Source organism: Aplysia californica, unplaced genomic scaffold (assembly GCF_000002075.1).
Source record: "Aplysia californica isolate F4 #8 unplaced genomic scaffold, AplCal3.0 scaffold00195, whole genome shotgun sequence".
NCBI lineage: Eukaryota > Metazoa > Mollusca > Gastropoda > Aplysiida > Aplysiidae > Aplysia > Aplysia californica.
Window position 1 is genome coordinate 660,759 of NW_004797465.1, and position 15,000 is coordinate 675,758.

A 15,000-nucleotide genomic window follows, 5' to 3' on the forward strand; every position below is an offset into this window, starting at 1 on the left:
TGTGTGTGTGTGTGTGTGTGTGTGTGCGTGCGCGCGTGTGAGTATGCGTGTCAATGTGTGTGCGAGTTTGTGTGTGTGCGTGTGTGGCGTAAATCTCGGCAAACACTTACTCTGTGGGCACAAGAACTGAACCTCGAAAGAGTTGCATTTCAAGTTCTTTCGCTTCTTCTTACAGGAGATGTCCGATTTCTTGCATTTAATTCCTTTAATCTTTCCATCTTGAGTTGATAACCACTGGCCCTTCTTGTTCTTTACACGGCATCTCAGTTCAAGTGGGTTGTCACAGATGTATTCCTGGACACACAGAGAAGCATTCCTTTTATTTTTGTATTCACAAAACTCATCACAACCGTCTGGCCAATTCAACCACATTTCATCACATTTATTGACAACACACAAAGTACAGATAATTGTTAAATAATGTTTGCGATGTTGAAAGGGTACGTGGAGAGTTTAATCGTTGAGATGTTTGTAAGGCTATCTCAACAGGTCATGCAGAAATGTAAAACAGAAGAGGCCTGTTGACTACGTTTTGTACTCATGAGGCCAAAGAACAGCTATCTGGCATTGTTGCTCTTTTCTTAGAAACAAAATTAGCAGCAAACATAACCTAAACAACATAATGTCTCTGTATCGGTCCGTGTTGTCATGACTGCTATTGCCATACAGGAAACAATGCTAAGATACCAAGATCTGAAATTTCATGCAAGACACAGCAGTGCACAATACGAGGTCAGTTTTTGTGTTTAAATCATTTTTTGTTGTTGTGTTTAAACGAATAATGATGATGATATAATAGATAGCATTTGTATAACACAAATTCCCGCTCAACAAGTTCTTTGCGCTTTACAATCTGTACTATAACCCCAGTAGACCTGATAGCATTCTAAAATAATCTCAACTCCCTGGGAAGAATAAGTAGCTCGACCACTCAAAAGAGAACCCGAAAGACATCCAACACAATCGCTCTACATATAATAATATATCTTAAAAAATAAAAAAAATATATATATGTATCTATCAAAAGTGGAATGCAAGGACTCATTTTCGTTGTTATAGGCTCACACAAGGATAGTAGATCATTAGGTAAATTACGCATAATATTACCTCAAAAAGATCATAAAGAGAATCGTATAAGGACATTTTATGTTTCAGCTTTGAGGGAGCAGGTAAGCGTCATCTGACTCGGAGCTTCAACATAACTGCACTCTCCACGAGAGGCGCCAAAAGCTGGCATCACAGATGAACAAGCGTTTTGGGAGACTTAAAAGTGTTAGAGAAAAGTCATAACGAAAGTGAAATGTTTCCGAAACAGAAGAACAAATAGAGGGGGAAAATATATAAAAAAATAAATACTTTTCTGGAAAACAAAGACATCTTATGTGCAGTAATAGAGATAATCAAAATCAGAAATAAAGTTACCGTTGATAAACGTAGTTTTGCAGCCACAATACAAGTAACAATTTAAATGCACAGAACGTAGCGACATTATAGAAGATAAAGACAGTTGTATGACTAGTACTCATCTTTTGAATATATATATATATATATATATTGTTGATATATTTCAAAGATGTAGCGACAACAAAATTGTCTTTGATTAGATTAGCCGCAACTGTAGTGGCGGTCGAATGCTATACTTGATGGTCTAAGGCCTAATCTTTAAATTGTGTGAGATGCTAAAGACATGCCGGCAGCACGTTATTTTCAAAGACACAATGCGCACAAAGGCAACACTGATTGGATCGAACAGCAAAGAAATACGATGCGTGTATTAATACAAACAAGCAAATAGGAAAGACTTTCAGAAGCTTAAGTGCAAAACCATCATGGATGATTACGCAGTACAGCAGAACAGAACAAAAATATGTGCATTTGGACTCAAGCATTTCAGAAACTTTTTTGGTCAGCATGAGCTACACTTCGGTGCAAGGAGTGAGGTAATCAGAGAGCGTATAAACAAAACGAAACGCACAAAATAGTGCAGGGAAAAGCATACATAATAGTGCAGGGAGAAACCACACATAATAGTGCCTGAAAAAACACACATAATAGTGCGTGAAAAAACACACATAATAGTGTAGTACATAATAGTGCACGGAAAAACCACACATAATAGTGCACGGAAAAACCACACATAATAGTGCACGGAAAAACCACACATAATAGTGCACGGAAAAACCACACATAATAGTGCACGGAAAAACCACGCTTAATAGTGAAGGGAAAATAAGGTGTAAAAGAATCCCAGTTTTAGAGCAAGAATTGATAAAAATCAAATCGCGCAACAAGAGAGAAAAAAGTGGTGTGCATCAAGGGATAAAAGTGCTTCATGAATGTGTTCAAAGGCAAATTGGCGTGAGTTCACGAACAGAATCGATAAAAGTGAACAATCAAATCAAAGATACACGTGAATGCAGTGGGTTCAAAAGCATTCCATAATGTATACAAGGAATATAGCACGAGTCTAATAGCAGACGCTCATTGGTACTCAGCACGTGAACTGGTGGCGCCAGTGCACACGATATAAGAAATTAACCTGTCTTGCATCATCAAATTAATATAATCTGGAGTCCAAATAGGCCATATCGTATTAGCACGCAAACAGAAGATATTATGATCCTGTAGTACATAATAATAGCCTTCTGATGGGCAGTTTGTATAAGACGCATCAGTTCTTTGACCGCGTAAACAAACGCTTTTGATTTCGAAGGATTCAATCGATTAATAGTCACTTATGTCAAAATGACAGCTTTTGACCATCCAATCAAATGTATCGAAAGTAACAAATGGATACTTTGCGACACTTAAACAATAGTGTGCACTGGGTATAAGTATAAAGACAAAAGAGTTCAAATTGCTTTGTAAAACATAAGAAAACCCTTAGAATGCAGTGGCACGAAAGTATCGCAGATAAAATAGAACGGGCTTGGAGTTTGAAAGTTTCAAATTTGTCCGGCAAGAAGGCAGGACTGTGATTGATCGAGCTGAAGCTTCATATTTGAGCCGAACAATGTAATGCTGTTGAAAAAAATAAGCAGGCTTTATAATAATAATATGGTAACGAGGACAAATAAATGGAAGAGTGCAGGCTGTGCATGGAAAATAGTGCGGTAGCCTATATTTTCTTGAGAAACGGTGCAAGAAATATGTGCAATACGATGTTAACTTACCTGTATCTCCGTTGGCTTTGAACGGTAAACAAGCATTAACGGCATTAGTTTTTAATGCATAAAACATGAATGAGAGAGGACAGCGTAGTGGTTAAAATGGTGACCAAAACATCAGAGTGAGGACGTCTGAAATTTGAACTCATTTCCCCAAGCACTCGTGCAATTTTTAAAAATATTAAATCACACGAGCTAATTTAATTTAGATAGAGAGTTTTCAACTTTATGGCAGCTAATTTAATTCAGGTAGAGAGTTTTCAACTTTATGGCAGTCACTGCTCTGATCTCAAATCCTTTCCCTTCTTTTCCATTGGAGATGTCGGTACAAAGAAAAGACACTATGCAGCGACTCATCGAGGATGTCAGGAGACATTAGTTAACAAACTAGCCACAGTTCAAATATTATTATTGCATTCCCGGGGCGACAGTGGTTCAGTGGCCTGAACACCACAGAAGAATTAGTGTCGCCCAATGCTCTGCAGAGAGGGCACTGTGGAGATGAGTTATAATGTTGTGACTTGTTTGTTTTGAAACATTGGACTTCGTGAACATAATATTATTATGAGCATTTATTATATTACCAAAAAAAACCCACGTTAATTACAATTTTGGGGTTTTGTTTTACTGAAGTTATTAAAGGTGTATTTACCTTCACACCGAGATTCAGCAGCTGTTGTTTGATCTGTGGCAGGGAGCTCTCGCCCTTGACGGGGAATGGTGGTGTGTACGCCATTGGTACAATGTTGTCTGTGGAATACAGGGTGGTATCAGGGATTTAGAAATACTGCAGCCAAAGTGCCAAAGACTCAGGGCGGTATTTAGCAGATATGGCATTATAGATAGTAATGTTAAAAGAGAAAATGGGATTCTGAGATTAACACTCTTACAGCTATATTGTTTTGACACTCTGTTTGGTAAGAGTCAAACTGAAACACACACACACACACACACACACACACACACACACTCACACACACACACACACACACACACACACGCGCGCGCACACACACACACATACAGATATGTTGTCACCAAGGAGGAGATTCGCGATTGAAATGTAAGATTTCCACTTATAACTCACATATATTCTAATATCTAATAACACAATCTTCAGCTTACTTTATGGTCAGCTTAATTTGACAAAAAATGTTCATGTGTATAGGAATTATTACATTGACGGGGCTGTATTTTACCTGGAGGTCCACAGAGAACAAATTTGTTCTTGCGACACTTTTCTGGGTACCAGAATCCTTTGCGGCTGTTCATAGCCACGCAGTGGGTTTCCTTGCCTCCTTTCTTGGGCTGCAGAAAAAAACCCATTATTATTATTATTCACAGTGAAGACAGATGAGGCTAAAACAAGGCAGTCTCTTTGAATCGAGCATAATCAATCACATCTATAACACTGGCTAAGGTGGAGCAAACAGGGCTATTTGTTGTTCTTATCAAAAGCATTTTTATGAGAAACTAAACTCGTTATGATTATCTTCTCAATATTAGAATCTAAATTGAATACATTGCTTTCATGACAATACATTTCTGACATCAGTTAAGAGAACAACAGACTTTGTAAAGGCAGAAGATCACGCATCACAAACATGGTCTGTCCACAGGTGACATCAGTGTTGTTACTTTCTAAGGCTCGGAGGACACTGGTACCTTTTCCAAAGCGCCCACAGCAGTGAATTCTTCGGATTTTATGAAGTGTAATACATGTATTTAGTTTGAAAGTTGATTTTATTATTTTTTTAAAGACGTGATAATAAGAGTCAATGTTCCAGAAGAGGCTGTCATTTTTAAAGAAATCAACGTTCATGAAAAAGAAACATGAAACACATAGTGAATGTACTAAAACGTGTATATTTCTATTAAAAGTAGAGGTTAATCGTCTTACTCTTGGATTTTTCTTCCACTTGGCAAAGGTGGCTGGAGTGCCGTCAGACCACACAAAAGCTTCCGCGTCAGCAGACCACATAAGGTCAATCCAGGCGTCGCCTCTGGAGACAGGGAAGAGAACAAAACACCCAGGGAAGTATCAAATCTGTTCATTTTTCAATTTGTCTGGCTGACTCAATGCCACGCTATTTCATTCAGGAATGTCAGGCCTTAGGCTAATGTTTCACAACAAAAAAAATCTTTCAACTTGTAGTCGTCTGAATTTGACATGACACTGTCATAAACATCATCAGTATTTTTGCTTGTCTTTGAAAATCCAAAATTAAAATTGTAGTTCACCAATTCATTTGCTATTTACTGTTGCATTTCAATTTTTTCTCCAAGTCAACGTTTCTTTTAAAGACAAGTAAGTAGTTCTTAAGAGTGTGGACTTCAACAATAAACATTCTCTGCCAAGCGGAAAGACGTTCATCATAGACATTCAAGTTTTTATGAATTAATCCAACCCATCACCATTCTCCCCCCCCCCCAAAAAAAAAGTAATTGCTCTTCTGTCCCGGAAGTGATGCAGCTAAGAAGAGCTGGAGCTTATCATATCAGTGAAATAATTGATAAAACCCACCTAAAGAAACAATAAAGAACAAGACGTGAGTTTTCTTAGCTATTTTTAGAATTACCATATTAATAAATTCTCCTGTGTCTGATCTGAAAGCTTGGATTATCTCTCAAAACAAGCCCCTGCATGCCCGCTCTCTTTGAAAAGTGAGTTCTTCTTCAACTATTTCACCATCTCTAAGGCCCCAACCCTTACGCCTGGGCTCACCCTCGCATTTTCCTTGGACAATTGCATTTTGAAATGTCGGAAGAAGTTACCTGAGTTCCTTGGACAAGATTTTACGTGCTCTGCTGAATTGTTCTTCAGTTGTGATTTTGAGCAAAGGTCTTCCCGCCTCGGCGCAAGTTTCCACAGCACCTTGTTGGTTGTTTTTCTGGGTAATTCCCACAACGTCATTAGGATCTAAAAATGGAAAAATATTATAGCATTCCTTCCGAGAAATGAATGAATATGTATATATCTTTGACAAACCACAAAAAGAACAAACTTTCTTTGGCGTTTTGAGGATGAGCAGGGAACTACAACTGTACATGTATGGGATGATAAGATGAAATAAGATCCTTTCTTACTGCTGCACAGTCTACATAAGAAGTAATTTTGTTGAAAACTTGAGACGTGTTTTTGTTTCTTCCCCCCCCCCCCAATCTCTCTTTCTCTACCTCTCCCTCCCCCCACCCCCACCCCCTTTCTATTTCTCTCTCTCTCTCTCTCTCTCTCTCTCTCTCTCTCTCTCTCTCTCTCTCTCTCTCTCTCTCTCTCTCTCATTCCAACCCTCTCCTTTTTTTTTACAACTTCAGTACGTTTTCTGCTGACGGTTACGCTCGAGCACTAATACTCATTTATATATTATGTATCACTTTATTGTGTAGACCCTTTTTTAAATTAATAGTAATAGAAGAAGGTCGCACTGAATTATGCAAATCAAAACGATATAATGATGTTGTACAGTTACTTACCGTATGGGTCTGAGTTAGTGTTTTCTGGGGAAAAACACAGACATAGAATTTGTCAAATCCAAAAAGTACATTTATCTGTGAATTAAGTTTCTGATCTCAGAGATGAAGACTGGCAGAATTCTTTAAGAAAAATCCTCCCGTCCAGTTCCCACTAAACTAGAACAAAACTAAGGTACAGAAATGAACTCAGGGGAAAATGCCTGCTCCTCTCTATAATTGAGAAAAATTACACATCATAACAATTACCATGATATTTGAGCGCTATATGCACCCATTTACCTTTTAAAAGATTGTGCCTACTCTAGATTTAAAGAAGGGTGAAATATCAAATACATCAAACGCCAGGTACATGTCAACTGTTGAATATCGAGGGCAAAAGAAGAAAAAATGTTTTCCCAAAAGTTTAAAGCGTACCACCAAATATTACATTAGTGCAACATTGGTTCATATTCTCTTATTGTCAGGATGTCAGTGAAATATTTTTACCAAAGGGATGCAAAAGTTTTAAATAACCATAGTATCCATTTTCAGGTTACAGTCTGATATAACAAACATGTTTATTGAATGGTTCTGCATATTATAAATAACTACAAGAAAACATTAAAGCATTAAAGGCATTTCAGCTTAATCACTTAGTTTGCAACTTTGGACTGGTAATCCATCTTACCATATTGGCAGATGAATGGAAGTGCTTTTTCACACTTTCCAAAAACCTTCACGATGAACTTGTTCTTTTTATTTATTTGTCCTGCAAAGCAGCCAAATTTGTCTGCAAAGTCATCAGGGTTGACCAGTCCTGGAAGATCAACTTGGTAGGGAACTTTGCCTTCTCTCACGCCGAAACCCATAACTCTGGAGTTTCCACTTATCCAGAAAGCTGTGGAAAAGAAAACGAAGGGATTTGAGCTCAATGTCAAAATGTCACAACAACTTAAGGATCATCTGAACTCATATTTTGCTATACGTAGCACAGTTTGAAACGTTTAAAAGATGTGAAATACTTATACACAAATTAAGTACATACTTTCTTGAATAAGCTTATTTTCTAAAAACTGACAAATCGAAGATCTTAAAGCATTCTACACCAAGCCAAGCAATGATAAAGAAGTGTAAGGATTTGCGAATAAGAGTTGGAAAACATAATAAATGTTTCAGAAAGGACCACACACAAAATAACAGCTCATTTCATTTTTACACGAATGTCTTACCTTTGTTCTTGCGTTCTTTCAACTTCTTTGCTGTAAAACAAAGAAATATAGAGCAATGTATTAGATCGACGATGACGAGTGACAGTAGCGATGAGCCTAAAGCGAAATATTTCCTTGTCCTCGTAATAATTAAACTAAAATAAGACTGTTAATATATAACTGCCAATCAAAATTACAGCTCTAAGCGGATAATGGAATGAAATATTGCATATCTCCACAGATAATTCGGGGTGAAAATACACAGAGGCAAAACTTATCTAACAGCTTGTTTTGTATTATATAACCTTATAACAAATACTTCAGATTTAATGAAGAATAACTAATAGATCTATATCACGACCACTCAACAAGTAGTCAAAACGAACTGATTGATCGAGGCAGAGAAGGCATTATTATGATTCAAGAAGACACTGAAAGGTAAATACATGGGCTTTTAGTTTATTAATAAAAGTATATGAAATATCATGAAAAAAGAGGCAACATACTCACACTTAGGGTAACAATATCTGACGATGGCACTCACCTTTAACCGTAAGGACGGAGAATTTGGCTTTGCACTTTCCTGTCACTACAATAGCTCGAAGGTCGTTGGAAATCTTGTAGTTGCCATCACATGCCTTTCTGTTCTTAGAAGATGCAATCTTGACGCTGAGAATCCTTTCATTTCCCTTTTTGACTTTGCAGCTTTTCCCGCCTTTGCATTTGATGCGTCTTGTCTTTGCTGATGGAAACAGATGGATGCTTGATGGTAGTTTCAGACGTAATTGTTTTCATATGTATACATACTTGCGTATGTGTGTGCACTCGTGTGAAGTAGTGAACATAAGAGTATATGAGTAGGCGCGCGAGCGCGCGAGCGCGCGCGCGTGTGTGTGTGTGTGTGTGTGTGTGTGTGTGTGTGCGCGCGTGTGTGAGTGTGTGTGTGTGTGTGTGTGTGTGCGTGTGTGTGTGTGTGTGTGTGTGTGTGTGTGTGTGTGTGTGTGTGTGTGCGCGCGCGCGCGCGCGCTCTTGCATGTATAAAAGGGATAATGTGTCTTTTTCCCTTTCATCTTGTAGGTAGCCATGTTAGAACCCCCCCCCCCTCTCTCTCTCTCTCTCTCTCTCTCTCTCTCTCTCTCTCTCTCTCTCTCTCTCTCTCTCTCTCTATATATATATATATATATATATATATATATATATATATATATATATATATATATATATATATATCTAACTCTCTTCCCCTCTCTAAAATCCTTGCATTTTGCTGACACTTAATACCTAGACCGTATTAAACACAAAAATTAAGTTTAACTCTTTGAAAGGTGAAAAACTAGGTCCAGATAAAAGACATGGGGTTGAAAAAAAGTAGTATTGAAGATTTGGTGGGAGTTAAGTGCGGGCGACACAGCCGTACTTCGATTTTGACTTTGCTTCCAATTTCTGTACTGTAAAATTTTTGTCGATGACTCAGTACTAGGTTTTGGTCAATATCAGTATTTCATGACCTGCTTTATGTGAAGTCGGCCTTGAGTCTCTATTTCAAAATAAATGAATTATTCTGTGAGTCTGATAATTTGGCTTTTACGTCATCCCTATTTTATTCCCGAAAACAAAAAATAAAGAAAAATAATGTCGTTCACCCATGGACATGTATTCGAGGATAAGATAATTGCCACATTTTTCCCAGTTAAAAGACACAAACAATAATTTTCAAGAAAAGAAGCACAAAGAGCATCCATCAACAGGACGGCATTACTCAACCGGACAAAAACACTAGTGAATCGTAAGAATAGAAAAAAACAACCGTTACCTTTAGACGACAGTAACAGACGACGGGCCTTGACCGCAAATTTCTCAACTTCAAGGTCGTCCTCACCGTCATATCTGAAAAGAAACAAACCCAAACCTCAAACTATAAACAATGTTACTTTAGACGCACACACACATACCAATACTGTACTCACATTTCCTTTATTACGGAGGACCCCCCCCCCCCTTTCCTTTTTCAACCAAAGTTAGGAGAAGAGCGGAAAGAGGATTGCGCATACAAACACAAAAGGGCAATGACTATAATATAGGATGTGAGTCTTTCTGTGGGGTCCGAACTAGAGATTGCTGTAAAAAAAAAGGTTCACATTTTAATGGCCACTCTTCACAGCAATACATAGCATTGTTTTGGCTGCAAAGAGCTAGGTTATGGTATTGAGTACCTTGGTATCAAAGGGTCACATTCACTTCTTTTGGGTAAGTGTTTTACTGCGCTCGTAACTGCATAAGGTCATATGAGCGCGTGGGACACATTAAACATTTTCAATTGGTAGGAAATTTTGAATTTTGCCCAGATGGCACACGAAGTCTACTTTTTTCAATTTTAGACCACCAAGGGATCTTTAACGTGCGCAACTTGCACGCGGGACCTCCGAGATTTTTCGCCTTAGTCCGAGAAGGCTTGGAGTAAACTTTCCTACCAGAACATCAGTGGTGTGGCTGAAAGACAGCAGTAAAAAGGATCCAAAGAGTAACAGTAGAAAGGCTGAAGAAAGAGTCAGGAGCCCAAAGGAGGGGGCAGAAAGTGGAGACGAAAGCAGACGTCAGAACATTGCTAGAGAGCAGGGAAAGGAGGTGACAGGAGCCAATTTTAGAGAAGACATTTTTTTCTGTGGCTACTCGGATTGGAACCTGGAACCTTTGAATGAGAGGCGAACACCTTAACCTCTAGGCAACGAGAGCCTCCACATTCACTTAGTCAATATTACCCAGTTCCAATGGGGAGAAAAAACCCCGTTGACTTGGATTATAATACACTACACTGGGCACTGCTATGGCCGCCTATGAAAACTTCGTTGTGTGAGTGTTCACCAGGGATGCACAAATAAAGGGCAAAACACAAGTCTAACTATAGTCGAGTACATGAGCAACCTTTCTCTCCTTTCCCTTCATTCGATTCTAAATCGGGCTAAATTATGGTGCGATCCATAATGAACCGGTATTACGCCAAGAGTGCCTAGCACTGGATATTAGAACACAAGTCTATGGAGGAAAACAAAGCCGACACCTGTTAGTGTTAGGACCTTATCACTAACATTTACAACGTATTCTCACCTCTATATTCAAATGTATATTATGTCCGCCCCTTCCATCTCCCTCTCTCTCTATCTCTCTCTCTCATTCTCTCTCTCCCTTTCCTTCTCGCCCCCCCCCCTCTCTGTATTTATAGATCCATCAATTCTATATTGACACAATGAATATTAATTTAATGGTCATTTATTTAGTACTGGGAAAAAATAAGACAGATAGTCAGACAGAATATAATTGCATGTTTAATGTAAATGTTGCTGCATTAAACTTTTGGTATATGTGTCATGGTGCGGTGGGATCAGGTGCTCGTCAAATTTTGGGCATATGGAGTAGTTATTGGTATCATCTTAAAGCCTGTTTATTTGTCTTGCTTTTGATGAAATATCACCCATATATCTTCAATAGAAGTCGATATATTTCGGATTGCGGGAAGTGGGGGTCACCTGGTTTCAGAGGTAAAATTAGAGAGAAAATGGCAGCCAAAATTTGGGGACTTCCAAAGCATGAGAGTCCTTGTAAACTGTAAATTCACATTAACTGTGACTTAAATCTACGTTTTTCAGTAAAAGCCACAAAGCAAAAGTTTTTTTAAGGGACACAAAAGGTGTTGAGCCAAAAAATAAAAATTTGATACAAAATTGTCAAACAGAAAAAAATAATGTTTTCTTCGATTTCATTATTTTGATGAGCACCTGATTTTACCCCGATGCCTCATATATCTTATTGAGAAAAATATTCCCACCTCTGGTGATGAGTATGTGCAATGATGTTTTCAGCACAGTAAACTATACGCGTAAACACCGGTGTACTTTCCCTACTTTTCTTTGATGGTGAAAACAGTTTACCTGGCCAGTTGTGCGCCATCAGCACCACAGGTAATGGCAGCCATGTGCCAGTCCATTTTCTTTGTTACCAGTTTGTAGCACATGTTGCCATAGGCGTAGTAACCTTTTCTACAAGAACGATCAACCTCACCTAGAAAGGAAAAGAAATACACGATTTTATCACAATTAGCATCCTTTAGCTGTTAAACATATCTACATCCTCGTGTCAAAAAGAAAATATAAATTTTGAGGTGTGAAAATCCTCGCTGGCTTTTTATACAGTCTTAGGTACCTAGTTAACGACACTAAGTACCGATTTTGAACGGAACCAGCCAGCATCTAGTAATTTACCAAGACAAGTCCGAAATTGCAAGATGCATCAAGACTGGATAATTACTTTATTTTTACAATAAATTCATAACACAAACATTTCGAAAGATTTCTCTCACAATCTTATTTATAATCATCTCAACTCACAAGTCCTCCCGTCTCCGACATAGCCACGTCTGCAGACACAACGTGTTCCGTCCTTGCTGCAACGTGCATTAGGTGAGCACCCGTCTGTGTAATCATCTTTGATTACTCCAGCCTTGCAGGTAACCATTCTCATACAAGCTTCTGCAACTTGCGTTTCTCCATCCTGCATAAAAAGTAATTTAAGAGAAGTGTAGGCGCTCGTATAAATTTAGTAGTATTGTTAGTATTTGTCGTTCATCTCCGACATGATCACATCTGCTGGTGGGTAGCCTTGAGGTTCGAAAATGTTTCATCACATCATTGCTCAGCATGATACGTCCTATATAATCATTGTAAATCCAAGATGGAAAGAAAAAGGTTAAAGTCACGCTGAGGGAAAATAATGTCTTTACAAAAAACACTGCCTTTTAGGAACCGAGTTTAAAATCAATTATTGGTGTACACCAACAAAACATGCTATTATTTTAGAAACAAAGACATTTGAAAACTCATAGTATGTGTAGTATGTATGGTTAGGGCATAAAGCAGTCTTCTCATCTTCTTTTACGTTCCATTTGTTATAACAACAGGCCCACTGATATAAAGATCACCAACAACAAAGTTATAAACATTAACTGTAGGAGTATATTCCATAAAGAAAACTTTATGTACAAAAGGGCAAGAAAATAGTTTGAATATTTTAAAAATAGTCTTACAACCATCCAACTGTTCAATTTATAAGAATGGACTGAAAATTTCAAGATTATGTACTGACTCCAGTGGAAAGAGCTAGTACATCCGTAATGTTTCATGGTTTGGTTTTGAAGACTTTCGTTTGCTTTTTGGGGCAGGGGGTGGTGGTGGGTGGCTCGTAAGATATGCTGATAAAAAAATAACTCTTTGTTACTGTATTTTCAGGTGAAGACAAACAGAGAGTCAATGATCACGACATTAATGTAGAACCTGTCGATTGTAACGTTTTGCAAGGTCTTCTTATTGCTAATTGTGCATTTTACTACGTACGTAATAATTGCCCAAAATGACACGTAAGGATACGTTATTGTTCAAAGTTGTTGAACCGTTACCTTCAAAGTCATAACTTCGCCATCTTCCAGCTCTACAACACACTGTCTCTCGCACTGTTCTTCTGGCACGCAGTCCAAATCATTGTTGAGGAAGTAACCATCATCACACACGCATCCAGAGCCAAGTTTGAGGTCAGTACACACTTCGTTGGGAGAAGAACATGATGGCTGGCATTCGACCAGCATTTCAGCCTCGAAGTGACTGTTTGGTTTGCCATCACATGTTCTATCTGGAGCTTTTTCTGCAGAAGACCAAGTTTACAAAAAGTGTTATTGTAGTTGCTTTTACACTCCAATAGACAAAAAGAGTTAGATTATTTAGCAGACAGGCTATTTCGACTCTGCCTCCAGGCTGAGAAAGATACAACATCCCAGCAGACAAACCAAAAAACACCACCAACACGGAAATCAGACTCTTCTTGTTTTCTGCATGCAACGGTGAAGTAGCTTATCGCTACACCACAATACAAGTGAAGCCAAGGAAGCGTACAATGCTTTTGGAGATCACAAAAATAGCTCCTTTGTTCACTTTTTAAATAAAAAAAATCACGAGCTCTCACAACTAGATACATTCTGGTTATGAGCGACCTTAGAAATATTCTCAGTTCACACATACAGATGCACCCTCCCCCCTCACACACACACACACACACACACACACACACACACACACACACACACATACACACAAACATAGACACATATTAATGCATACATACATAATATACTAACAAGTAATGTGTATACACCCACAGACACACATATACAACCCACAAACACAGGATGCTCTATGCGATTTCCAATTATTATTACACCAGCAGACCCCAGAACACTCGGACACTTTCTCAGTTTCCTGGGTAAAGTAAAGTATTGTTGCCACTTACCACAGCCCGCAAACTCGCGCCACATGACATCAAGTTCATTAAGTGGAAGTCCCAAATCATGAGCCACCTCTTCAATATTGGATTGCAATTCGTGACAAAGGCCTTCTTCGAATTCGGTGCCCCAGCAGTGATCTTGAACACACTCCTCGAGCAGGATGCTCAGATATTCTTTCCTCTGTTTCTTGGCTTTACCCTTTGCGCCTCCCAACTGAAAAAAAATGATGAACATGAAGAATGAAGGTAAACTTATGTGCTCGGATCAAAGAACGAGAAGTTGAAAGAATAGAGGGATGAATGAATGGTTTGATGTGTGAATGATGGGATAAATGAATGAAAATGAGCAGGAATGAAAAGATCAAAGAATGATTAAGAATACGTGAAAAATTGGTAAGATGGAATTTTCTACAATTTCTTAAATATAAGACAATACTTGTGTCTAAAGATGGAAGAAATAACGAAGCCTTTATCTAGCTGCCTCTTTAAGGTGGTCTTATGTTTCTATTCATCCATTTATTGACCACTTTGAGGCTTCCTGTCAACTCTATACATTCATCGTTTCATTACAAAATAGCACAGAGCAGAGGTACAGTATGGGAAGAGAGAGAGAGAGAGAGAGAGAGAGAGAGAGAGAGAGAGAGAGAGAGAGAGAGAGAGAGAGAGAGAGAGAGAGAGGGAGAGAGAGAGAGAGAGAGAGAGAGAGAGAGAGAGAGAGAGAGAGAGAGAGAGAGAGAGAGAGAGAGAGAGAGAGAGAGAGAGAGAGACTTCATTGGTTGGTTTGAGAATTTCATTTGAACCTTAAAATCGAGATGTGGTATCACATTTTATAGTTACAGTTTAGATTA

At 38.5% G+C, this 15,000-nt stretch overlaps 1 protein-coding gene across 1 annotated transcript in view; it reads right to left on the bottom strand.

Annotated features, from left to right (window-relative positions):
* LOC101861283 overlaps nt 1-15,000 on the bottom strand; it is a gene marked incomplete at its 3' end in the record, with an annotated part of 46,321 nt that overhangs the window by 18,165 nt on the left and 13,156 nt on the right. Inside the window, 15 exon segments of the mRNA XM_013082814.2 lie at nt 111-294; nt 3,174-3,188; nt 3,820-3,917; nt 4,367-4,475; nt 5,068-5,170; nt 5,943-6,087; nt 6,642-6,665; nt 7,309-7,518; nt 7,850-7,879; nt 8,373-8,570; nt 9,642-9,715; nt 11,755-11,884; nt 12,211-12,373; nt 13,275-13,516; nt 14,159-14,366. Coding sequence (XP_012938268.2) covers nt 111-294; nt 3,174-3,188; nt 3,820-3,917; nt 4,367-4,475; nt 5,068-5,170; nt 5,943-6,087; nt 6,642-6,665; nt 7,309-7,518; nt 7,850-7,879; nt 8,373-8,570; nt 9,642-9,715; nt 11,755-11,884; nt 12,211-12,373; nt 13,275-13,516; nt 14,159-14,366 — 1,933 coding nt within the window.